Source organism: Ambystoma mexicanum, chromosome 1p, assembly GCF_040938575.1.
Source record: "Ambystoma mexicanum isolate Mex_15411 chromosome 1p, UKY_AmexF1_1, whole genome shotgun sequence".
NCBI classification, from domain to species: domain Eukaryota; kingdom Metazoa; phylum Chordata; class Amphibia; order Caudata; family Ambystomatidae; genus Ambystoma; species Ambystoma mexicanum.
This window is the reverse complement of record NC_090921.1, coordinates 1,185,288,750-1,185,316,381: the sequence shown is the minus strand read 5'-3', so window position 1 is coordinate 1,185,316,381 and position 27,632 is coordinate 1,185,288,750. Positions and strand designations below refer to the sequence as shown.

Genomic DNA, 27,632 nt, shown 5'->3' with positions numbered 1-27,632 from the left:
TTCCTTCTTGGGGCCAGTTATTGTTGACAGGGGAGACCGCACATCTCGCAACAAGGCTGGTGGGTCCTGGGAAGATCCTTGTTCTTCATTCAAGTCATAGAGGACTCCTTGATCCTGGATTCATGTCCTGGACCTGACCTGAAAGAGAATGCTTTTACTCATGTCTTGTTTTACAGTTCATTAGACGTGTTTCTTGGGAGCTGCCAGAGTGAGTTCTTATCTTTGGCTCCTAGGGTGGGAGTCTATTCTTGATACTTTCCTTTAGGGGCCTGTGGTCATGGTTTTCTGACACTTGCCTTCTACCACATTTTGCCAAAGACTTCTATTGGCACTACTGTAAATTCTTCCTTCATGAGACTCCTTGCACTCAAAGGAAATCGGAACACCAATAGCACACCCTATTTCAAATATTCTGTAATCATAAAGTTCAGGTAAGTAATAGGGCTCAATTATTTTATTTCATAAGATGAGTTTAAGGTGCAGAGGAGAGAACGACAACCTTGACATCTATGTTGTACTACATGAAAGGAGAAAGAAGATTTACCTGAATTGCTTTCACAGAGGGAGTTACTGTGGATACACAGACTGGATGCTATGTCCCCACTAGGCCTCAATGAGGACTTTTACTTGGGTCCATTTATTTAAAATAAACACACACACTTTCTGTATCTACATTCTTCTATGTCTTCTCTAAAATCTTTTAATATCTTTGACCACCTTTTTTGGGTGCTTTAGACATAGTACTGTCATGAGAGTGGGCACCCCACGGGAGCAGGTAGATTTGCGAACCAAATGTTAAACATAGTTTGGTTTGTTATTTCACATGTGTTTGTCTGTGGATCTAAAAATGTGTATGAGAGTCTAAACACCTTTATTTCTTAGTATTTGTTTTCATATAGATATGACTTATTAAGTTAGCTCCCTTCAGGCATAGTATGACCATGAGAATGGGAACCCATCGTGGGGCAGACCATTGTCCGTACTATTGTCCGTACTGTTTGTCAATTTGGATCTGAAAGCTATTCCACATGGGATTGGGTATACATATAAAGATGAGTACTGGAGACTTTCAACATGCTTTAGAAACTACCATTAAGATGGACCTTCCACTTTAAAGAAGCCCACTAGGTGTTACAATGAGCATAGGGTACACACGGTAATCTAAATTCTGTATAATTGGTTTGGCTGGAATACTATATACATTGTAGTTCCGGTAGGACTATATTTCATTAATTGCAGCATAGTATGACAAGCGGCTTCACCAATCGAAAGAATACCCTCTACCCCATTGCATAGGTAGGCTGTTGGCATTCATGTCTTGAACATATTTGATCAGTGGTCTATGTATCTATATAGGGTCACAACGACTTCATGTCCTGTAGATTCTCCCCTGTCCTTACTTGGGATTTGCTTCATAATTCTGCATAATACAGCAGCCTTTCCTTCATTTGATTTCCACAGCTGAAGAATCCCCTAACTGCTCTCGAATATCTACCAACATTAAGGACGCAACATTAAGGACGTCTGCTCTTACTCAACTGTAAGTGTCTTTTACTCTCTATTAGGCATAGTAACATATCTGTCCGTATAGATGGTCATCTCATATCCATTATTCCCCTATTGGTGAAATTGATACTTAAGACAGTTTTCTCTGAGAGCCCTCTCTAACACTACTTACCAGGAGGCTAGTAAGACTTTTGTATGCCACGCGCATAGCTGCACATCTGATAATGGACACCAATTAACTTCCATCTATTTTTGCCACTATGGATCCCATTGGAACACATTATGGGAGGTTAGACTAATATTAGTATATATTGGGTCTTAATACTTTTTGTTCTAATGAGCCCACTGTGTTTTACTCTTTGTCATGGTTTACCCAAATAATAATGTGACCTGATAGATATTCAATTTGGGATTTTATTAAAAGTGTGCATTTTTCAGTTTTCCAATCTGGAGTATTTTTTGGGGGGGTAAATGTGGAGACTAACTCTACTTCAACACCATCCTTTCTCGCATCCATTGAGTGACTCCTGAATGCTCTGTCACATTTACCACTCCAGAGTTGTCCAGTATACCTTTTGTTTGGAGCACTGATAGGCCATTGGGTTCGATGGTTTCACACCCCTCAATAGAGGGCTGTGGAAATCTCTCCCTCGGTAGATTCAGCAACAGAGATGCTAAGTACACTTAATTATTTTTTCTTTAGATAGAAGCTGAAAATCAGAACGAGAAACGGGCATCATCAGAGCATCCTACGGTGCCATATTTGAAATGTTTGCACCACAGACATTGGCTTGGTGGAGTTTACATCTCTCAGTCTATTACATTAAATTATACTAATGCATTAATGTTTAAATGTATTTATGATGGTTGGTTAAAAGGTTTCTAAATAACTAAACCAAGACGTATACAGATAACATTTTAAAAAATGTCATTACATTCCAATGTTTCTACCCAATCCATTGCAAGATTCCTTTGACCACTTTTCTGGGTTCTAAAGTGGGAGACTTGATGATCAAGTGCACCCGCTAATATTATGCATATAGTGTGGCGGATGGGATACGGGCACTATGGCGCTTGTTTGGATCAAGGGTGTTCTTGTAAATCAAATCTGATGTTGCAATGTTTAAAAGGGATAGGTTGCAGGTTGTCTGTCAGTCTTAGTGAACACGAGTGTTGAAGTTCTTGGGAGTTGGAGACCAGTTGGCAAGCCCCTGCAGAAGACGGGCGGGAATACCCGTGAAGGGGATCTGTGAAGCTTCCCCAAAGCAATTCTACTGATCGTGAACTCCAATTCCATAACCGAAATACACAAACATGCAGTAAAACAAAGTAGGCAAGTTGGCACAAAACAGAACAATGTTCTTTGCGGGGCAATCACACTGGAGAAAGACATTTCTTTACTGTTTTTGAGGAATTGAGGGTTCATCATTGACCATCAATCACTTGGATACGGGCAAGTACTGCAAGCAGGATCATCTGGTGTTGCAAAATAATTGATTTTATGATCACAACAAACTCCCACAAAATGAAGGATTTTTTCATCTTGGACAAAATCTCCTTTGGCATACATTTCCCTGAAGTACTTAATACTTTGTGTTAAGTAAAACACCTTTCAAGGGAATAGGGATATCCCATTGTTTGGTTAATTATCTTTAAACCTCCTGTGACCATATAGACTGCTGTCTACTCGTGTACCGTGCCTGTATTTGTAGCTGGAATCTTACTGGCCTTTTTTTGATGCATACATTTTTGCATTACGAACCCCATGAAACAGATCACTCCCTCAGGCCAAGGCCTCCATTTCCTTTTCACAGCCTTTATCCTGGAAGTATTATATGCACTACCTCTCAATCTTAGACATTCAATACGTGATACGTTTGCTTTTCCCCATCAGTTTAATCGTGTGCACGCTTCCACCCCCCCCCGATTACACTTTGAACAAATTAATTGTTTTGGTATATGCTAATGTGTGTGGGCAGGAGGTGGAGGTGGTTTGCGATGGTGGTTGGGGATGTGGGCTAAAGTGGTGGTTTCGGCGGACCCCCCCATTTAAAAACGAAAAGTCAAAGTCACATCAAGGAAACGTGCCACAAACAAAGTGCACACGATTAAATGGGGAAAAGCAAACATAGAACCCTTTATTTATTACCTCTCTATAAAATGTTTCTTTGATCTTCCACCCAGGTCCATGGAAAGAAAGCTAACTGGAAGACATGGAATGCTGTTTACATCATTCGTTTATATGCCTTCAACAGGAAATTAGTGAACCAAGATAAAATAAGCTTATGCGAACCCACAGAACCCCAGCACTATGTTGCATTTGAACACTCTTCTCTGGCTGATGTCTCCCATACCCTTGAAAGCACATCACATACATGCCCATACCTTGATCTTCCGGGGAGCATCCTTGCTCATACTCAGTGTCAGGCCGTAAACCTCAACATTCACCATCTTTGTATAGGAGACTGCTTTGTTGCCTCGGTTGTTGTTCTGCACTGTGACGTTGAATGGAACAAGGCTCGGGTTACCAGGAGTGACGCCGACTAGCTGATAGACACAGGTCCCCATGAAATTAAAATGTTGACCATCAAATGTGGTGTAGTGTGGATCGCCATATGCTCTACATATGCCGTAGCCAACAGGATGGCATCCTTGGACACCGTCCACCACTTTGCATTCTGTATTAACACCACACGTAGCCTTCTGGCATGTCACGGCTCCGCTGATTCCACATTGACACCTCTCTTGGCACAAAATGTCAGAGTAGAATGACTGGCCTTGCTTATAATACAGCTCTTTGTACACACAGCCGCAATCTTTTAAGGCGATACACTCTTCTCCGCTCAGGACGAAGCCGCTGTCACAGTAGCATCCTTCCCTGCAGGGCAAGGAGCAGTTGGCTGTCGATGCAGGATTGTAACAGGTAGTGGGACAGCCGACTCCACACAGCTCGTAGTGGCTGTTCTGTGGGCACACGGGTGCTAAAAAAGATTAAATCAAATCAATGTGACATCAATATTTATATTTTGCATTTGGAAATTTCCTGAGCCATGTACTCAAGAGATCAATTGACCTGTATCTTTGAACCAAGGTGATGGTGCTGGCGTGCTACAGTCTTACCTGCTGTTCTCGAGGCATGCGTTGCATCTAATGCAAATTGCAAAGGCATTTTTAGGTAGCTGAAAGTGGAAGGTGGCAGTGACCATCACAAGAAAAGAAATGTGGATCTTTACCAGGAATGGTAACTGCTAAAAAGGACTATTTAAAGACCCTCCTTGTCAACAAGATTGATTGAATGAGGACAATAAAAAAAACATTATAAAGCAAATGAACACTGTGAAAAGTTAAATAAAATGTAACTTTAAGGAAGGACAACAGGTAGCAGGTGGAAAGCAGAGGATCAAAGTGAGTAGCAGGGGTTGCCATCAGAGAAAAAAGAAACAAGCTTCCAAACAAATTCAGGAGACCTGTTTCACAAAGACGATTATCAAAAATTCCTTTTTACATAGAAGTGCAAGAACTCATATTGCAGAAAGACAACTTACCCAGCTGCATGCCCTGCAGATAGCAGTTGTCTCCCACAATGTATTAAACTCAACAATGCACATGTGTACCCCTTTCCTTTGTGTCTCTTTATACAAATCTACGCGCCCTGTCACACTCCAAGTCCATCCTATTGCTTGCCATTCGAACGCATTGAAGCACATTTTAATTATAAATGTGAATGTCTGTAAACTTGGGTTGCCAAACAGACTTTACACAAGCTGGTGTGGGCATAATGCACCCACCTAATTAGTGGAGTATGTTTTCTGAAAATGTTTAGGGGTCATGTCATCTAAAGGAAAGTGGCCCCTGCCAAATGACTGGGACAAAATGGTGTGCCACAAAAGTTGGTGGGACAAACGCCATTGCCCTCCCTAAAATTACGCCCATGGGCACCTTGGCAACTGCAGCCCATTCTCAATGATGACGTCTCCCTCACCTTCTCTCACTACATGCATGCATGGCATTCTTTGTTGTTTATCATCTTGCCTCAGGTACTGTGGCGGTGAACCCCAATGAAACCCATCCCCTCAATAGCATTTGTCCAGAGTGTCCTTTTCATCCTGGAATGCCACATAATATATTTATTATTTATTTTTAAATTGTTATAGCACGCAAATAGTCTGTTGGCATCAAGGTGCTATTACTTGTGAGGACCTTAGTTACACATGTGAGGGTAGCAGGTTATACATTTATACTTTCTGTACAGCAGACTACATATGTTGTGGCCTAGCTAGCAATATAAAAGGATGTGGGGGAGAAGTGATTAGATGAAGAGCAACATTTTCACTGCTTTTCGGAATGCCATGTGTGACTGTTCTGCACGTAGAGGTGGTGATAGGGCATACCTCCTGTGTCAAATGCAACCCGCATCTAGCACCTGCAGTAGGTGTTTTATGTGGTTTCTTTTACTTGTGAACCCACTCCAAGACCATTTCATCTGTGATCATACTCCTAGTGGCTCTACAGCCATTCTAGGTCTTTTCCATGATTTGCCTCTTCTTGTATCTCCCTGCGCTCCTTCACTTGGCTACAGTGCCCCTGTTTGCCTCTACTCTACTCTCCACATATATTCCTTCTCTGTATTCCTTTGTCGTGTTTCCATTAGGCTGTGTCTGTCACTGTGTATTATAAGGACGAAAATACACCCTTTTGTATTGTACATCGTGTCAGTGTTCCGTGACCTTATAAAGTAACACAGCTTTCATCCTCATTCCTCTATTTGGTCACGGGACTCCTCTGTGACTGGCAATATCTTTATGGCATATGGAATGGAGGGAACAAGTTACTTACATGTAACTGTTGTTCTCCAGCATGGGTCTGGCATGGATTCACATGCTCATGAATAGTCCCAGTCGTCAGGCTGGGAATCCTCAGTAAAAAAAAATCAGTTTCCGTTTCGTTTCTGAACTGCCTTTCTCCTAATAACCAATCACTGGTCCTGGGTCACACTGCCCCCAGCCAATGTCTGCCCTCTACCTAAGCCCCTCCTCTGGCAGCCATCTTCAGATTTTTACTGCACGTTCAAGTGTTGGGAGTCCTCGTGCTATAGCTCTCGAGCTTTTACTGCGTTTTGTTATTTTTTCAAGGAGTTTACTCTAATTTTTCGGTCAATCGAGCCTCAAGTTCTACCGATTCTACTTCCGATCAACGGGGACCCGTTTCAAAGTTTTCTACGCCCCTCAAGGGTGAGTTTTCATCGAGTTTCGCTTCTTGGAGGATTCCGGAAGATCTTTGAGGCCTACCCCGCGTGGACATGGCCCAGAACAAAGGAAATACGACGCCCGGATCCAAGCTTTTCAGTAGCTGCCCTGGTTGTGGATTACAAAATGTCTTCAAGGAGGATGAGCACTCTCGGTGCCTCTACTGCCTTCATGACAACAAATCGCACGCGGAGAAGGACAGTGCGTTTTGTAAGAATATGTCTGAACGGAAAATGAAGGATCGTCGTTCTCGACTCACCAACTGGCTGGAGGGTAAGAGCCCAGCAGCAGGTGAGAAGAGGAAGAAGTCTGAGTGGTCTTCTAAGACATCTGAGGGCGCTCCGGCTGTGGGGGCCCAACAGAAGGCAAAGCACTGCGAGTCCATGGGCACCGGGAGCGCCAATGGGTCGGGCTCTCTGGCTGCCAGGCAGGGCGCGATGTCACTGATGCCATCAACCACGAGCCAACGCTTTGCCTCGGGGAAAAGGAAGTTGGAGTACCCGGGTAAGCTTTGGGAGAAGTCCCGGCCGATCCCGACGGCGGAAGCCGACGGGGAGCGAGGCAGCAACCCTGCCCCCAAGGTGAAGGACTCAGGCGCGCCCAGAGTCGCGAAAGCCCTGATTCACCCAGCTCAGGCCTCAATCGAGGGAGTCGCGGCAGCCCTGGTGAAGCCTGCTGAGGCTATCCCAGTGGAGACGACCTCCGGGCCTGGAGTTCCCCTGCCACTACTGAGGGAATCCTCTTTTCAGCCTATCCATAAGACCCCCGTGAAACCCCAGGGAGAGAAAGAGGGGGGGTCCCGGTAGCCATTACAGACAAAGATACCACCTCTGAAGATGAGCTGGCTGGTGTCGCAAAGATCCTGGATAAGAAGTTTGAGGAGGTCCGGTCCTGCGGGAGGGATCCCGACGAGGCGGACGAAGAAAGCGACAGTGGTGCCGATGAGGAGCCGCAGGCCGTGGAGGAGATGGAGGATCCTCCTCCCCAACCGTCGCTCCCATCGCAACCAGTGCCTGTGCCACAAGACAACTCAGGAGCGATCTTGATGGCTATTCAGGCCTTGTGTATGGAGATAAAGACAAGTTTGCCCTTACCCCCAGCAGACGATCCAGCAGAGGGGAAGAGGGGAAAAAATGTCATCCCCCTCCTCCTTTTCAGCCTTCACAGCCTTCTCAGCCTTCACCTCCTTCCCCTCCACCGAGGGATGAGACTGGAATGGAGATGGGGACGATGGGGACGGATGACGACGGTGGTGACGACGGAATGGACCTCCCATCACCACCAGCTCGGGCCTCCCCCCGACGAAATTGGCTCCTTCCATGCCATGATCGCCAGGGCATCTGAGCTCTTCCAGCTCTGCCCTGAAGAACAGAAGAAGGAGGGCATCCTATACCAACAGCGGGAGGCCAAGAGGAAAACTGTCCTCGCAGTCCCACTAATGGACAACATCTGGGACGAAGGGCTGGTGCTCCTGAAAAAACCCGTCCATAGCTCCTGCTAAGAGAGACAGGTATGAGAAGTACCGGGTCCCGGAATCCGCCCCTATGTGCCTCAGGGCACAGCCGTCCCCGATTCAGTGATATCCGCGGCGGCCAAGAAGAAAGCGCTGGGGGCGACGGCTTCAACTTCAATGTCCCCGTCAGACGATGAGGGGAAGAAGCTGGACGCCATGGGACGACGGGTCATCTCGTCGGCGGCGACGACGATTAAAGCGGCAAGGCCCTCGCGATCGTGGCACGCTACGATAGGAAGCTGTGGTTCAAGATCGCTCCCCTGCTTGATTTCCTCCCGGACGACAAGACGCTGAGGCCCTGGAGATGCTACAGGAAGGCGAGGTGGCTTTGGACCACAACATTATGGTGGCCACGGACATCACCGACACTGGCTTTCGTCAGATGGGCAACAGCGTTTGCCTTCACTGGCGTGGTTGGCTCAGGGCCACTGACTTCCGCCAGGACGTGCAGACCAGGGTTCTGGACATGCCCTTTGATGGAAACAACCTGTTAGGCAAGACAGTGGACGAGTCGCTGCAGGCCATCAAGACGGACACTGAGACGGCTCGGGCCTTGGGTGTTCTTCAACAACGACGGCCGTCCTTTCGGAACTCCGGAGGCAAGCTAGGTGCCCGCCAAGCGGCCCGCTCCTCATCGCAGGAAGCCTACAGAGGATGCGGTAAGACAGGAGGATTGCGTCGTTGTCACCAAGGAGGCCAAGACGACAAGGCCGTGACAAAACAGGACTGAACCGGCTGTGGCCTCGGGCCCCCACCCGAGTACCCCGGTGGGAGGCGAGCTGGCGAAATTCATCAGCGTGTGGGAGTCCATCTCCACCGACCGTTGGGTGCTGGATGCCCTGGTCCGCGGGCACACTCTGGAATTACAGAGAAGGTGCCCCCGTATACCACCCGTGGCCAGGAAGGAAAATCACGTCCCGCAACTACTTCTGGAGGTACGAGCAATGCTAAGAAAAGGAGCCATGGAACTCGTCCCAAAAAGGCTCCGGGGCTCCGGAGTATACTCGCGGAACTTCCTTGTCCGGAAGAAGACCGGCGGTTGACAACCCATCCTGCACCTTTGTTTTATAAACAAGTACATCAAGTCTCAGAAATTCCGCATGGTCACCCTCCAGCACGTGCTGGGACAGCTGGAGGAAGGCGATTTCCTATCGTCGCTGGACTTGGAGGATGCCTACTTCCACATCCCATTCTAAAGGGACATCACAAATTCCTACGATTCGTGGTCCAGGGGCGGCACTATCAGTTCAAGGCCATTCGTCCAGGGTGTTCACCAAGTGCCTGGCACCAGTGGCAGCGCGGCTGCGCCTGCACGGGATCCACATCTACCCCTACTTGGACGATTGGCTCATCCGAGCAAAGTCAAGGGAACTCACCGTCGATCACACAGTGAAGACCGGCCAACTGCTCACGGATCTGGGATTCTTGATCAACTTCCCGAAATCCCACTTGGTACCGTCGCAAGTCGCCCTGTTCCTGGGATCCAGACTCGAGACAGTGGCGCGATTGGCTGCACCATCGGAGGAAAGGACGAAGGCCATCCTGGGCAACGTATAAATGGCTGTTGACCATGGTCGCGGCCAGGGTGAGGTCCATCAAGTCCCTACTCGGCATGATGTCCTCGTGCATCTACCTCGTGCACCTATGCAGGCTTTGGATGCGACCACTGCAAGAGTTCCTTGGCGCCCGTTGGATGCAAGTGGCGGGAAGCTTCGAAGACAGGATCTCACTCAACGAGACTTTCTGCCAAGCGATCCAGTGGTGGGGTACCTGCGCACATCTTGCGGCAGGCATGGACTTCCAGACTCCGGCACATCAGGAGACGGTGACGACGGATGCCTCCCTGGAGGGATGGGGAGCGCACACTGGAGACCTTCACGCAAGAGGCCTTTGGCTCCCTGAGGAGAGGTCACTACACATCAATGTCCTGGAGCTCGAAGTCGTGTTCTGGGCCCTCAGGTCATTCCTTCCATCCCTCAAGGGCAAGGTGGTGAGGGTCTTCACTGGCAACACCACCACAATGTTCTACATCCGGAAGCATGGGGGCACCAGATCCCCAGCCCTATCCAAGGAAGCGCAGGATCTGTGGCACTGGGCCGTTGCCCAAGGGATGTTTCTGGTACCTTTCCATCTGGCAGGAATTAAGAACACCATTGCCGACTCACTCAGCAGGGAGCTGCACTCGTGCCACGAGTGGGGGCTGCGGCAGAATCAATTGGATCTCCTATTCCAACGATGGTGCAATCCCCAGATCGACCTATTCGCGACGGCGATGAATACTAAGTGCCGAAGGTTCACCAGCAGGTTTCCCAGGCCGGGGAGCATGGGCGATGCCTTCTCATTCCCCTGGGACGGCCTGTTCCTGTATGCGTTCCCACCGTTGACGTTGCTACTGCGACTCATCAGTCAACTCAGACGGTCCAGGTGCAGGATGATCCTCGTCGCACCAGCGTGGCCGAGGCAGATTTGGTTCCCAGACCTTCTGGACATGTCAGCGAACCCCCCAGTCAAACTGCCGATAGACGTGGATCTTCTCGCCAGAGAAGGAGGCACCATCCTCCACCACGACCCGGGGTCACTGAACCTCCATGCCTGGCTCCTGCAGCACTAGAGTTCAGAGGGTAAGATATCCCGGCAGACTGCAAGGAGGTGCTTGCAACGGCCAGTGCGTCCTCGACTCTCAAGTGCTATGGACACAAATGGAAGAGGTTCTCTGTCTGGTGCCGCGCACAGAAGATTAACCCTCTGCGGATTAGGCCCCTCAAGTGCTGCCGTACTTGCTATCGCTGGCCAAGGCGGGGCTGGCTCATGCCTACATCAAGATCCATCTGGCAGCTATCTCCCGCTACACCAGAACTCCGGGGCGATTATCTCTGTGGTCCCATCGCCTGGTGAAGGAGTTCATGAAAGGACTGTTCCGATCGTTCCTGCCGGTGAAGGCCCTGGCCCCGGCGTGGGAACTCAATGTGATGCTGACCAGGCTCATGGGGCCACCATTCGAGCCGCTGCATTCAGCACCGTTGAAGTGGAGGCACAGAGCGGGGATGGCCGCACCCCAATTCTCCACACGGCTGGAGGCTTCCCTCGTTCCCCGACGGGGACGCAGGATCAAGAAGGTAAGTTGGGGGGGGCGGGTGGAACGGAGGGGAGGGAGGGGAAAAAAAAGACTTACCCGAGTCCCCGGCAGGGGGCAAAGGCAGCCTCTCAGCCGCGGGGAGGCTCGGAGCGGGGATGGCCCCGCTTCGAGCCTCCTCATTGGCTGAGGGGCTGCCACGCCCCCCCCCCCCGCTGGGGACAAAGGCCGTGGAATCCCGACGGAGGGATTCCCGGCCCGGTCGAGATCTGGCGAGAGCCAATCAGAATGCTTGCTGCATTCTGATTTTCTCTCGCTGGGGTACTAATAAGAAACAAACGTTGTAACATTTAAAAAAGCAGCCATTTTACAATGTTAGTACAATTACACTATTTATTTCTGTGTTGTTGGTAATAGCGATTCTGCAAAAGAATGCAGCCCTTCTTCCTCACGAAAGCTGAGTTTTTTTGTTTGTTCATACAGTGGGAAGTGGATGGGATGCCACGGGAAAATGTTCACTTGGCAAGGTGACTCTAAACCCTATACAGACAGACAGAGGCATAGAGTGAGACAGAGAAACACAGAACGACAGAGAGAGAGAGAAAGATACAAAGGCAGGGAGGGACAGAGGTTGAGAGAGAAGGAGAGAGACATAGAGACAATGGGCCTCATTACGACCCAGGCGGTAAATTACCGCCTGGGTCGTACCCTTACCACCATGGTGTAAACTATCCGCCATCCACCATGGTGTAAACTATGTTTACACCATGGTGGATGGCGGATTTACCGCCCCATTCCAAGGAGAGTGGGGCGGTAAATCCCCATTTCCCATTTTACCCTTCCCCATTCCCATTTTTCCCCATAGGGCATAATGGGAGTGGGGAAGGAGATAATTACGCCACTGTAAATTACGGTGCCGTAATTATCGCCAAGGTCCCTTAGCGCCATGAATTTTAACACCTGCAAAAAGCAGGCGTTAAACTCACCATGGCGCTAAGGGACCTTGTAATCAGGTGTTAAGGGTCGGCGCCGTTTACTGCGCCGTAAACACCGTAACGCCTGACTCGTAATGAGGCCCAATGTGCTAAAATCTCTGGACTGAACATTAGAACCAGGCGATTGAATTATTCTATTGGGAGGCTACCCTCCGCCAGATTGCTGTCAACCAAAAATACATGGCACTTAATTGCTTTCTTTTGCCAATGACTTTTTATGCAGGGTGCATCATGTACCGTTTTTTAAATAAAAGAAAATCAAGCGTGTAAACCCATGGACAGAACTAGTCTTAAGGTGAAAAAATGTCTTCCCTATACAACTAACATGTCTACATAATATCTCATCCCTACATAAATAAACAAGAGAAACTTACCACAGAATGTTACTTGTCTCCAGTCGAGTATTTGTATGCCTGCAGCTTGGCACGCAGACACATAGGCAGTAATAGCATCACAAAGGGCAATCTGGTGACCCATGTACAGGCAGGTGTCAAAAACACAGTCAGTGAAGAAGGGCAGGGGGTCAATGGTTGCCTGGCATCTACTGAATGGCCCAGTGGTTTTGATAATGATTCCACAGTAATCATCGAGTTTGTACGGCTGTGCTTGCGCATCAGTGCAGAAGGGGCATGTTCCTGTGCACTCCGCGGTGCATCCCGGGACATCAGCTACCTTCCATTGGTTCCCAAAGGTCACAGCATTGCTTGTTATGCTTCCATCACTCAAGGTCAGATCATCACCGGCCTTGCCATTGAAGTTGCCGCAGAGACCACAAACGGAACCACTGTATGTGCCGGGCAGGGTCACCACCACTATGCTGTTCCAGTCATATGCTAACATAAGACCGAAATCCGTCCTGACGACACCATTAAACCCGCTGATAGAGGCCCTGATCTTGCTGATCTGGAAAAAGAAAGGCAGGCCAACGAAAATCCCATCGACCTAAAAAAAAAAATAGATATAAATTTAAATTATTCATTCAAATGTTTCTCCTGTATTTCGCTTTTTGGGTATCTTGTGCTTCTGAGGGAGGTTGCAATGGTGCAAACACAATCTGAACAGTTCAAAGTAACGTGTTCATTTCTAATGGGACTGGATTCGAGATAAAAACAGAAGTAAATTTCAGATGAGGTTCGTCTCTACCCTACCCAAAAGCAAAATAATCTAAATTTCCCTTGAGCCCTCAAAATCACATAACATCAGGTATCATAAAAAGTTAAAGTACAATCTTACAATCATACATATGTTAAAAATAGTACACCTTTAGAACAGAATGTTGAACCCAATCCAAATGAGCATGTGATTTAAAAATCAAATTAATTTTCATACAAAGATGACAATAACTAAGCAAAGCTGTCACTTCTCCTTTTGGCCTAGTATGTTCTTAAGTAGCTTACTGTGGCCAATTCCACACAAAGTCTACTATTGAGGCGATACAAATGGAAGGCTTCCTGAACTCGATGGAGTCCTGTACATCCTAAAATACAGTTAATCCATCATTATTGGGGCCATTCAAAAATTGGGATGGAGAGCAGCACTTTCTTTTGCAATCATACAATGGCTACTAGTTTCAGAAATTGACTGGGTGTAAGAAGATGTGTAAGATGTGTAAGAAGATGTGTAACCAGCAAGTAGATTCATCATTTTAAAAAGTGGACTTTTAGCAGAAGAACTAGTTACTCTTACCTTGTAACGTTCTTTCGATGGGATGTTCCTCCGACGTATTCCTTATCTTAGATATATAAATCCTTCAGCTTTGCTGGCCTCGGAAAATTTTTTCGCCAGAGGGCGCTGCGCGTCGATGATCGCCGAGTCGATGACCCTCGACGGCCTCCGTGCCGACGTCGACGTCATCCTGCCTATAAAGGCCGCGCGCAGCGTCCGTTGCTCAGTTCCGTTTTGTAGTCCCCAGTAATGTTTTTGGATTAGACTAATCACCTTGAAGGAGCATAGGCTGCAAACCCACAGGAAGTCATACTGCGGGGATGGATGGGAGGGTCGATAAGGAATACGTCGGAGGAACATCCCATCGAAAGAACGTTACAAGGTAAGAGTAACTAGTTCTTCGAAGGGATTGTGTCCTCCGACGTATTCCTTATCTTAGATAGACTCCCATAGCAGTGGTATTGTGACTGGAGGCGGGAGTAATAAAAGTTATGTTACCCTTCCAGAATGGACAGAGTGTAACACAGCCTTGCCGAATCTAGTTTCTTGACTAGAGGAGGAATCCAGGCTATAGAATTTGGTAAATGTATGTGCGGACGACCATGTGGCAGCCGCACATATATCTCGAATTGGCACCCCTCTTTGAAGGGCTGAGGATGTTGCGATACCCCTGGTAGAATGAGCCCTTAGATTTTGAGGAGGCTCCTTTCCTGCCAATTTGTAGCACTCCAGAATGGCTAAAATAATCCATCTGGAGATGGTTTGTTTTGTTATTGGAAGGCCCAACTTATGTCCTGCATAACCTACAAAGAGTTGGTCTGCTTGTCTGATCTTAGCCAATCTGCTGATATAGAAGCTCAAGGCTCGCTTAGGGTCCAGCCTGTGCAGTCTCTCTTCCTCCTTCCCCGGATGAGGAGGAGGGTAGAAAGAAGGTAATATAATCTTCTGAGTGATGTGAAACTCCGAGACTACCTTCGGGAGGAAGTTAGGCTTCACCTGAAGAACAACTTTGTCCTTGTAAAAGATTGTATGTGGAGGTTTACACGATAAGGCTTGCAACTCGCTAACCCTTCTAGCAGATGTCAATGCTATTAGCAAAACAGTTTTGAGGGTGAGAAGCTTCAATGAACAAGAGTGTAGTGGTTCAAAAGGGGCACCCTTTAGGAAGTTTAAAATTAGGTTTAAATCCCATAAGGGAACTTGAAAAGGTTTCGGGGGATAAACATTAGTTAATCCTTTTAGGTATTGTATTACCAATGGAATTTTGAAGTATGAAGGCTCCTCTGCAGTGCGCTTAAAGATTGATAGCGCTGCGAGATAGCCCTTAATTGTGCCAACCTGTAGGCCTGAATTAGCCAGGTAAAGTAAGAATGACAACACCATAGGTGTACCACAAGAAAAGGGTTCAATATTCTTTTCTCTGCACCAGCTGCAAAATTTGTTCCAACGGCAGCGGTATAGAGTTTTAGTTGCCGGCCTTCTGGCCGAAAGCAACACCTCCATAACATCATCCGGAAGGTCCCAATCCTTGTACCTCAACCTTTCAGACACCAAGCGTGAAGGTTGAGGGTCTTGATGGCTGGATGGAGAACCTGACCTTCCTTCTGCGAGAGAAGATCCTCTCTGTATGGCAGTCGAATTGGAGGGCAGATGGACATGTCTAGAAGGTCCGGGTACCACGTTCTCCTGGCCCAATCCGGGGCAATTAGGATCATGGTCTTCCGAAACCTTCTCAACCTCCTGATCATTTGAGGAATGACAGGGACCGGAGGGAACGCGTACAGAAGTGGGAACTCCCAGTCCACTACGAACGCATCTCCTAGAGCTCCTCTCGGGGGAAATTCCCTTGAGCAAAATCTGTCGCACTTCCTGTTGATACTGGTGGCGAACAGATCCACTTGAGGGGTTCCCCAAAGGGCGAAGATCTCTTGAAGGACTTCCTGAGCTATCTCCCACTCGTGAGAGACTGTGCTCTGCCTGCTCAGAGCGTCCGCTGTCAAGTTCTTCTCTCCGGCTAGGTGAATTGCCGATAGAGAGATTCCTTCCTGAATTGCCCAAAACCAGAGCTGCATCGCCTCTCTGCACAGTGGTAGTGAGCCTACGCCTCCTCTTTTGTTGAGGTAGTGCATGGCCACTGTATTGTCCGTCATTATTAGGACGTTTCTTCCCCGTACAGACGGCAGAAAAGCCTTCAGCGCTAGTCTGATGGCTCTCAGCTCCAACAGGTTGATATGTAGTCTGGACTCCGATGGAGACCAACGACCGCTGATGGTCAAGTCGTTGGCGTGAGCTCCCCACCCCGTGAGTGAGGCATCCGTGACTACTGTTATCTCCGGCCATGGTTGCCAAAACATTTCTCCTTTCAGGATGTTCTCCCGACAGGCCCACCACTGAAGGTCTCGGGCTACTTTGACCGGGATCCGAAGGAGATCTGTCATCCTTCCTGAGAACTGTGACCACTGAGTTCTCAGTGCCCACTGGAGGGATCTCATTCTCAGGCGAGCCTCCGGCACGAGGAATATGCAGGATGCCATGAGGCCTAGCAACCTCAGAAAGTCGTAGGCTGGGAGATATTGGGCATTCTGAAATCTGATGACCATCTGCAGAATATCTCGAGCCCTCACCTCTGGTGGCAAGGCTTTTCCCAGGGAAGTGTCCAGGACTGCTCCAATGAATTGGAGTCTCTGTGATGGTATCATCTGTGACTTCTTTAAATTGAGGGAGAAGCCCAGCTTGTGAAGGAAGTGGCAAACATAATCTAGTTGTCTCTGAGCCTGTTCCGAAGATACAGCTCTGATCAACCAATCGTCTAGGTAAGGGTAGACATGAATCCCTTCCCTCCTTAGACTTGCAGCCACAACCGACATTAGCTTGGTAAAGACCCTCGGGGCGGAGGTTAGCCCAAATGGCAGAACTCGAAATTGATAATGAGAGCTGCCAATTGCGAACCTCAGGTATCTCCTGTGCCTGGGATGGATCGGCACATGGAAATAAGCGTCCTGGAGGTCTAGAGATACCAACCAGTCCTGAAGCTGGAGGGCCTGAAGGATCTGAGAGAGAGTCACCATCTTGAACTTGTCCTTTCGGAGGAATTTGTTCAATTCCCGTAAGTCTAAGATGGGTCTCAGTCCTCCGTCCTTCTTCGGTATTATGAAGTAGGGGGAGTACCAACCCTTGTTCCTTTCCGCTACAGGTACCAGTTCTATGGCACCTTTCTCTAGCAGGTCTAAAACCTCCTGCAAGAGGAGCGGATCTGGAAGCTTCAAAGGGTTGTTCCCCGGTGGATGACTCTGAGGGATATGTAGGAAGGGCAGGCAGTAACCTTGGGCCACTGTCTCCAGAGCCCAAGCATCTGACGTAATAGCCTGCCATTCCGTCAGATGGTGAGTTAACCTGCCCCCTACTGGTGTTCTGTGAGGGGAGACCTCAGAGTGGTTTTGAAGCGGCTGATGCAGTTGCCGAAGGTAAAGTGGCTCCTGCTCCTGCGGGTGCGGCTTTCTTTCCCCTACCCCGTCCACCACGGGTAAATCTTCCTTGGCCTCTTTGAGCCGGTCGTCCCCTGCCCCTTCCATATGAGGAATAGTAACGAAAGGACCGTCCTCTCCACGATGATCCCGAAGGACGAAAGGTATTCTGACGGATAGCAGCTCCCAATGACTTGGCTGCTGCCTTGGACGTTTGCAGTTTCTCCAAACTGTCATCCGCCTTCTTTCCAAAGAGGGTAGAACCGTCAAAGGGCATATTCAAAAGCCTGGTCTGCACGTCAGAGGCAAAACCAGACTTCCTCAACCACGCATGCCTGCGGATTGTGGTACTTGCCGCCATGGCCCTGCTGATACTGTCAGCAGAATCTAGGCCAGTTTGTAGGGTCTCGCACATCGCATCTTTACCATCCCTGATGATGTTTAAAAATGCGTCCCTTTCCTCTCCTTCTTGGAGGCAGTCAGCCGCTGATGAAGCGCACTCCCAAAGGGTGTGGCTGAACCTAGCGAGCGTACAGGTCGCGTTAATAGACTTTAACGCCATGCTACAGGCAGAAAAAACCTTCTTAGCCATGGCATCATACTTTTTGTCATCCCTATCCTGCGGAGCAGTGGGGTATGCAGATGTGCTGCCTGATGAGGTTGCAGCCTGTACAACCAAGCTCTCAGGAGTAGGGTGTTTTGACAAATATTCAGGGTCAGAACTAGCCACCCTGTATTTTGTTGACAGTTTTTTATTTACTGCCGGGATAATTTCTGGCGTTTCCCAGTTTGTCAAAATCCTTCTCTGTAGAGCAGAGTGAAATGGAACCACAGGATCCTCCTGTGGGCCCTTGTCCAGTATGTCAGTGAGGTCATCCTGCTGAAAGGCAGGAGAAGGTGCAGACCAACCCATAAATTCTATGATTCTAGACATCAGAGCTCTATATGGAGTCTCCGCATGTTCTCCTGGGTCTGGTTTGATAAATTCTGCTTCAGGAGAAGTGTCCAAGCCACTAGCTTCCTGAAGTGCATCCTGAAGATTTTTTAATCTTCCTTCCTCAGAGGCGAAAGTCTCTGGCTCTGGTGATGTGGTCCTCTGTAAATCAATATCTTGGTCTGAATCCTCCCTTTCCTCAAAAATCGAGGTTAAAGGGGGATACATTGGTTTTTGGAATGGTATAAACCCCATTTCCAATGCAGAAGGAGCCATCATCACAGGCCTTGAAAACGTCGATGTCGTCGACACCGACGTGAAAGTACTCGAAGGCGCCGTGAAAAGCGTCGAGAAATGTGTACTAGGCCTCGAAGAACTCGAAAGGATCGGAGTCCTGCTCGAGAACGACGTCGACGTTCTCGGCGTCGAGTCGGAGGTCTTTTGTCTAACCGTTGGCTGTGGAGTAGCCGTGGTTCTTTCCTTCACCGGCGTCGATATCGGCGTCGACGTCGGCGTCGACTCGATCGACTGATGCGCCGATGAATCCTTCGACAACGGCGTCGATGGCGCCGACCTCTGTTTCGAAGGAGTTTTCGACGATGGCGTCGATGATGCTTTATCTCCCGATGGCTCGAGGCGCTTTCGGGTTGACTTTTCCGCCGGGTACTGCGACTCGCGGCGTTTAGATTTTTTGGGTTTTTTACCCGGGGTATCACCCTCAGCTGTCTTCGAGGGGGACGAGGCCGCTTTCTCGAAGACGCTTAGCATCTTTTTCCTGAATTCCTCCCACTCAGCTTGCGAGCTGCGTTTTGTGGGGCAATGAACTCTCTCAGGAGAACTCGACGAAGATGACGAAGGGGATCTCCTACGTCTCTTCTTCGAGTGTCTCGATGTCGACGAGTGGTGGGAGCCACTTCGTGATCTAGATCGAGAGTGTTTTTTATGGTGAGGAGACGAACGTCTCGACTCTACCGAAGAAGCTTTCGAGGAAGTTAAAGTTGACCTACCTCTCTCGAGCTTCCCCCTACGCTCCTTCAAGGCTTTCGCCGTCATGGAAAGGCATTCCTCACACTCCGAACTCTGGTGCGTGATTCCCAGACACCACAAACAGACCCTGTGAGGGTCCGTCAACGACATTTTCTTCCCGCAGTCTCGGCACTTTTTGAAACCGGACCGAGGGGTCGTCGGGTCGGAGGAGGATGCCATCGATATCGAGGTAAATAGTAGTTATTATATACGTTATCTTGACGAGAACTGAGCAACGGTGTTCCGAGGCACAACGAAGCGCGGAAAAACGGAACTGAGCAACGGACGCTGCGCGCGGCCTTTATAGGCAGGATGACGTCGACGTCGGCACGGAGGCCGTCGAGGGTCATCGACTCGGCGATCATCGACGCGCAGCGCCCTCTGGCGAAAAAATTTTCCGAGGCCAGCAAAGCTGAAGGATTTATATATCTAAGATAAGGAATACGTCGGAGGACACAATCCCTTCGAAAGAATTATACTTGAAAAAGATTTTCTTTGAAACATTTGAAAATTATAACATTCTGGTATACCAAAACTAATTCCTTGCCATAGCATTGTGACAATACACTATCTTTCACCCATTGGTGGTAGGCAAGTTTAGTAATCTCTTACGTATGTTGATGCATGTCTTGCAACCACTGATTTGTTAAACAAACTTAAAATTAAATATCCATGGTATATTTACAAATCCATGAGAATTAAATACATCAAGATGGGCTTGCCTATATTTCATCAATGATGGGGTAGACCAAATCCTAATCTAGAACATGATGGGTTTAATTTATATTCATACTCAATGTCGCCAATTGCCCACTTCTTGGAGCATCAGTACTGTCAGTGTCAGGTTTAGTAGCGAGAGCAAACGTTCAATAAAACAATTTTCAATAACAGATAGTTTTCTCAGTCTATCAAAACCGTATAGGCCATTTCCATACAATTCATCCAAACAGGTTTGCATTTTGTTTCTCGCAAAGCAGATACGACGGCATCACCATAAACGTTAGGGAATTGCAGAGTGGCTCTTGCTCTTCGGTTCAAAGTTACACCACTTTTTCAGTTTGCTGATGTCATTGGCCAATTTACTGAAAACGAATCCTAAGGTAATCAGAAGTAGAGACCTTCTCTATTTTAGTTGCTGGAATAACACTTTGCACTAATAAGGTGCCCCTGGTGACAAAACATGTACTTAGTCTAATACTTTATGTGGTTTGAATAGCTGCTGGAAAATATACAATTGACTAAGGAGTCCCATATATATATATGACTTTTATTGCTTTATTTCGACAACATAGTCATAAAAGCAGTTCACAGAAAAGTTCAAAAACACGTAGTTACATTGTCACAATCCCTTAGCTTATAATTACTCCACTAAAATTACATAATCAGTGCTTTAACGTAAAACCAAATAAAAATATGTCAACATTATACAGACAACAGCAGCTTGTGCAGAAAGATGTCTTTACCCCATAGCACTGTTCAGCAACGTAGCCTTCCTCATACACATTTCTTGCCCAGCTCAGATTACTTGCAGTGGCAAGCACAGCCTCCGTATCCGAGGCGTCCAGGCAATTACCACTTACCTGGAGACCGGGATCCTCTATGCCAGTCCGCTCCGCTCCCTCTTGGCGGCTCTATCCGTGCTTTTGCACCTGGGGGTCTGCTGCCGGGAGAGTATTGGGGGTCCGAGCTGGTGTGTCTCTGCGCATGAGCGGACGACCATGCTCCCGGCTCCGAGCATGTGCAGTAGACTGGGCCCTCGCTACTGCTGTAGCTTGCGTTCCAAGCCTTGTTTTGGGCTCGTCAGTACCAGGCAACGAGGCGACTTGCGCCTCAAGCCTCTCGGTTACTGACGGCCCATAAGAGGAGTCAAGAGCACGGGTTAGTTGTGTCTCAACGCGGTTTGTTTATCGCGTTGTTCGCTCGACTCCCGAGCATCCTGCTCAGTTTCCTGTTCCTTGCCTTGTTCTTGCTTGGGTCCTGGTTGTTGTCCTGGTTGTCTTCCTTGCTGGTACCTTGTGGGGTTCCCTGGTCTCCCTCCTTGGCCTTCCCCCCGGGGTTCCCCTTCCTCAGTTCCCTTGGGTCTTGCTCTTGGGCTCTCCTAGGGTTCTCCTATCCTGTGTGTTTTCCCTCCTGCCGGTTTCCCCTCTTCCTGTGTCAGTTCCTCGCCCTCTTGCTTGTCAGCCTGTACCCCTTGGAACCTCCTCTGGCTGCCTTCCTTGGCCTGACCTTACCTCTTCAGCTACGTTACCTTGGTCTTTGTTGGAACAACAACCATTCCCAGCATCAGTTCTGTTGTTTCCTGGACTTGCTCTGCTGAATATCCCACTCCGGCAATCAACCTCATCGGACATTCAACTACACTGAACATCTGCCTCTCCTGTCAGTGCTTGCACTGTCCTGACATCACGCTAATCAGGAGAGAGCACCCTGTGACATTGGGAGTCGGTCCATCTTTCACCCAGTACCATTTTGAGTGGTGGAAGGGTCGGTTCCTCGCGTCATACGTCCGTCTGGAGACAGTTGTCAGTCTGGCTGCCACATCAAGATCTACAACCAAACCAACAGGTACTCGAGTTTCTTGTGATAAACACCATAACAGATTGAGACGCCTGCCTTCAGATTTGGAGATGGAGGACGATCAAGCAATACGAACCGAGTTACAGAGTCTCAGAGCCGAGATGACAGCACTACACCAGGAGAATCAAGTGTTACGCCAAATGGTAACACAGGGGGCAATGAGTGCCCCGCAATCGGAAGGTTCATTAGCACAAACATCTCCAATTAAATTTGACGGCGATCCGCGACGAGTGGCGGAATTTTGTAATCATTGTCGAATCCATTTTCTCTTCAGATCAACTTATTTCAGCAACGACAAGTCCAAGATCGGGTACATTCTGGGGAATTTAACTGGGAATGCTCTGGCCTGGGCAACACCTTTGGTAGCTACCAATAGTCCCATTTTGAACGATTTTGCATCCTTTGAGAAAGCTTTCCTGGAAGTTTTCAGACACCCAATCTGGCATCTGCAGCGCAGAATTAATTGATGGATTTGAAACAAGGAAACGCTGATTTGATAACATACATCAGTCGTTTCCGTCAATTGGCAACCGATTCACAATGGCCAGATATCACACAGAAGACTCTGTTCCACCGAGGCCTGAGAGAAGAATATAAGGATGAGTTGCTTCATATCCCTGAGCCAGAGACCCTTCAACGCCTTATTGAACAGGTGCTCCGGATCGACCAAAGGTTAGCGGAACAAAGAATGGAAAGACGTTGTTCTGAGAGGTTTACTTCCAGAATGACCAGTGCCCCTGCCGGATCGTTGGGTTCCACGGATTCTGGAACAGAGCCGATGCAATTAGGGGCTATGAGAGGTCCTTTGTCGGAGGAGGAGAGGAGATGAAGAAGGATGTTACGTCTGTGCCTTTATTGTGGGGCCTCTGGGCATTACCTGGGCACATGTCCTTTGCGCCCCCAGAAGAAGAAGGCAGAAAACTAGAGGACCTGTTGTGTAATGGAAGGGCAACGCAGGTCTCATTCCTTTTTCAGTCCTTTCCTCATCTTGTTCAGTGCTTCATCCCATGCAACCAGCCGTTTTACTGACCTTGAAGATTCAACTACAATTGCCAGACAAGGTCCTGGAAGTATACGGGTTGCTGGATAGTGGAGCCTCAGGTAATTACATCGATGAAGCTTTCGCTACCATCAACAAGATACCACTCCTTTCCAGAGATGCTGCCCTACCTGTGGAAGTCATCAATATGACTCCTTTGTCTTCCGGACCCGTCCGTCTGCACACAGTGGGTCTTGCGCTTCGGATTGCCGAACACCTGGAGAATATTCCCTTGGATGTCATTAAGTCACCTACATACAGAGTGGTTTTGGGATTACCCTGGCTTCAACATCACAATCCATTCATCAATTGGAGGACTCATACTCTGTCGTTTTCCTCCGCTTTTTGCTCTCAGAATTGCGGCTTGCCAGCTCAGATTCAGACCGCTTCGACTACTTTGGAATCCCTTGGCAAAGGGTCTGGTCTTTGTTCCATTTCTCATGTTCCACAAGTGTATGCCGATTTTGAACGTGTGTTTTCTGAGCCAGGGGACATACCTTTACCCCCACATCGTTCTTTTGATTGTGCCATTGAATTGTTGCCAGGCTTTGAGATTCCACACGGAAAGCTGTATTCTCTGACTCTGAACGAGAGACAAGTATTACAGGACTATCTGTCAGAATGCTTAAGTGAGGGATACATAGCACCTTCAAAGTCACCCGCAGGATTCCCTTTGTTTTTCGTTAAGAAGAAGGAAGGAACCTTGAGACCTTGTGTTGACTACCGGCAATTGAACGATATTACTACTAAGGATCGATATCCATTGCCGTTGATTCGCAGTATCCTGGAGACCCTCCACACTGCTCAGATTTTCACCAAGCTTGATTTACGTGGAGCCTATCATCTGGTTAGAATCAAGGTCGGGGATGAATGGAAAACTGCATTTAAAACACCTTTTGGGCATTATGAGTACCGGGTTATGCCCTTTGGATTGTGCAACGCCCCAGCCGTTTTCCAGCGGTTCATGGATAACATTTTCTGTGACCTGATAGGTGTTTCGATTTGGGTTTATTTGGACGACATTCTGATCTTTTCTTGTACGGAGGAGGAACACGTAGGACATGTACGTGAGGTTCTTCGTCGCTTATCTTGTAACCAATTGTTTGCCAAAGCAGAAAAGTGTTCTTTTCACCAACCCAGTATTGAATTCTTGGGATATGTGATTAACCATACTGGCATACAAATGGATCCCAAAAAGGTCCAAGCGATTCAAGATTGGAAACAGCCTAATGATGTCAAGTCGTTGCAGCGCTTTTTGGGTTTCGCCAATTTTTATTGGCGATTTATTCCACACTTTTCCCAAATGTCAGCGCCACTCACCAGGTTGACCAGCAGCAAGGTTACTTATATGTGGGATTCTCTTACTACTAAGGCATTCAATTCCCTTAAGACAGCTTTCATTACCGCCCCTATTTTGCGTCACCCTAAAGACGAATTACCCTACATAGTGGAGTCAGACGCTTCGGATTTCGCTGTAGTGGCTGTCCTTTTACAATGTGATCCCGGAACTTCCATTGAACATCCGGTGGCCTACTTTTCACGCAAACTGTCCCCCAGCGAGAGGAATTATGCAGTAATTGAAAGGGAATTGTTGGCCATAAGGACTGCATTCGAGGAGAGGAGACATCTTTTACTTGGAGGTCGCTTCTCTGTAGAGGTCTGTACCGATCATCCTAATCTGCAGTACTTGCGTTCTCTACAATGTCGTAACGCCTCGCCAAGCCAGATGGGCTTTTCTTTTCTCTCCATATGATTTCCATGTTACATACATCCCTGGTGCCTCTAATTTGAAGGTGGATGCCTTGTTCCAATCCTTGGAGAAGGAGGATGGAAACCCCAGTCTGGATCAGCCGTTGATTTCCCCACACCATTTCTTGTTGACACTCTCTCCGCATTTACAGTCCATTTCCGATGCCACCCAACGGGATCCGGAACGGATGGGTCTTCTTCTGCGGGAATCAGTATCTGAATATGAGGGTCTCCTGTTCTTCAAGAAGAGGTTGTACATTCCTGAGGGGTCTATTCGCAATGACATTCTGCACGGCTTTCATGATTCACCGATTGGAGGACATCGTTGAATTAGCGCTACTCGAGAACTGGTATCCTGACAGTTTTGGTGGCCTGGTTTGGCTGGAGAGGTCGAGAAGTACGTGGGAAGTTGTCCCGTCTGCGCCCAGTCCAAGGTTCCCAGGAGGCGGCCTTTGGGATTACTTGTACCTACGGAATTAGCTCCTTATCCATGGCACACCATCGCCACCGATTTCATTGTTGAACTGCCTCCCTCTGATGCATATACTTGCATAATGGTGGTGGTTGATTGTTTTACTAAGTATGCCCACTTCATTCCTTTTGTCAAGATACCCACGGCTGCCCAGATGGCTGTCGCCTTTCTGCACGAAGTGTACCGGTTGCATGGCCTACCTGAAAAGATCATTTCGGATAGGGGATCTCAATTCCTCTCACTTTTTTAGGGTAAAGTGTGTGATCATCTTGGCATCTGCAGGGCATTGAGCTCTGGTTACCACCCACAATCCAATGGTTTTACGGAAGGGACTAATCAGACTTTAGAGTGTTATTGTTTTGCCAACGCTACTCAGTCCAACTGGAAGACTTGTCTGGATCTTGCTGAAGTTTCATACAACAATTCCGTCCATGCTTCTACAGGATACAGCCCGTTCTACTGTTCAGCAGGCCAGCACCCTAAATTGATGCCTTTCCGTCCTGTGCCTCCCACTTCGGTTCCTTCCGCCGATTCACTGATATCAACCATTCGGAAGCAACATGAGATGGCACGCAAGTCCTTGATGGAAGCTAAAGAATGTATGAAATTGCAGGCTGACAGGGGGAGGAGTGTGGAACCTGACTTTCAGGTTGGTGACAGAGTTTGGTTGTCCTCTAAGAACCTGCCACTTAACAATTTAACTGTGAAGTTGGCGCCTTGATATTTTGGCCCATTTAGGATAACCAAGTGCCTGTCCTCTGTGGCTTACCGCCTCCAGCTGCCTCCCTCTTGGCGGGTGCACCCGTTTTTTCGTGTCTCACTTTTGAAGCCCTATGTTCACGATACCCATGGTCGTTCCTGTACTCACCCAACTTCAGTCCTAGTGCAGGGTGTCCCCGAATTTGAGGTCCAGGAGATCTGTGATGCCCGTTTCCGCAGGGAAGTACTGCATTTTTTGGTGGACTGGAAGGGGTACCCAGCTTGTGATCGCACCTGGGAACCGTACCGGCATGTGCACGCTCCCCGCCTTGTGCGTGAATTCTATGGTCGCTTTCCTTGGAAACCTGGGGCCCCGGGTCTTTCTGGTGGGTCATAGTGTCACGCCACTTACCTGGAGACCGGGATCCTCTATGCCAGTCCGCTCCGCTCCCTCTTGGCGGCTCTATCCGCGCTTTCGTACCTGGGGGTCTGCTGCCGGGAGAGTATCGGGGGTCCGAGCTGCTGTGTCCCTGCGCATGCGGGGACGACCATGCTCCCGGCTCCGAGCATGCGCAGTAGACTGGGCCCTCACTACTGCTGCAGCTTGCGTTCCAAGCCTCGTTTTGGGCTCGTCAGTACGAGGCAACGAGACGGCTTGCGCCTCAAGCCTCTCGGTTACTGACGGCCCATAAGAGGAGTCGAGAGCGAGGGTTAGTTGCGTCTTAACGCGGTTTGTTTATCGCATTGCTCGCTCGACTCCCGAGCGTCCTGCTCAGTTTCCTGTTCCTTGCCTTGTTCTTGCTTGGGTCCTGGTTGTTGTCCTGGTTGTCTTCCTTGCTGCTACCTTGTGGGGTTCCCTGGTCTCCCTCCTTGGGCTTCCCCCCGGGGTTCCCCTTTCTCAGTTCCCTTGGGTCTCGCTCTTGGGCTCTCCTAGGGTTCTCCTCTCCTGTGTGTTTTCCCTCCTGCCGGTTTCCCCTCTTCCTGTGTCAGTTCCTCGCCCTCTTGCTTGTCAGCCTGTACCCCTTGGAACCTCCTCTGGCTGCCTTCCTTGGCCTGACCTTACCTCTTCAGCTACGTTGCCTTGGTCTTTGTTGGAACAACGACCGTTCCCAGCATCAGTTCCGTTGTTTCCTGGACTTGCTCTGCTGAATATCCCACTCCGGCAATTAACCTCATCGGACATTCAACTACACTGAACATCTGCCTCTCCTGTCAGTGCTTGCACTGTCCTGACGTCACGCTAATCAGGAGAGAGTACCCCGTGACGTTGGGAGTCGGTCCATCTTTCACCCAGTACCATTTTGGGTGGTGGAAGGGTCGGTTCCTCGCGTCATACGTCCGTCTGGAGACAGTTGTCAGTCTGGCTGCCACATCAAGATCTACAACCAAACCAACAGGTACTCGAGTTTCTCGTGATAAACACCATAACACTCCCACGCCTATGCCCCTGCTGCACCCTTGATTGATTCCTTTGCAACTGGTGTGATGATTGAGGGATTTGACAAGTAATCCTCCAAAACCAGCAAACCCAGATATCCTTTCACATGGGCAGCCCACTTTAAGGAGCTGCCCCCTGCTGGGACAAAACATATATATATATATATATATTACATGGCCAAAGTAGTGGCCATGTAGTTATGGTTAAGTTGGTGTTTCCATAGGAAGAGCACTTTT

At 48.5% G+C, this 27,632-nt stretch overlaps 1 protein-coding gene across 1 annotated transcript in view; it reads right to left on the bottom strand.

Annotated features, from left to right (window-relative positions):
• The window catches only part of LOC138533009 (IgGFc-binding protein-like), a 330,908-nt gene that overhangs the window by 173,612 nt on the left and 129,664 nt on the right, over positions 1 to 27,632 (bottom strand). Inside the window, exons 6-7 of the mRNA XM_069641116.1 lie at positions 12,708 to 13,275; positions 3,892 to 4,487 (exon numbers count right to left, since the gene is read on the bottom strand). Of these exons, the coding sequence (XP_069497217.1) occupies positions 3,892 to 4,487; positions 12,708 to 13,275 (1,164 nt within the window). The remainder of the gene's footprint in view (positions 1 to 3,891; positions 4,488 to 12,707; positions 13,276 to 27,632) is intronic.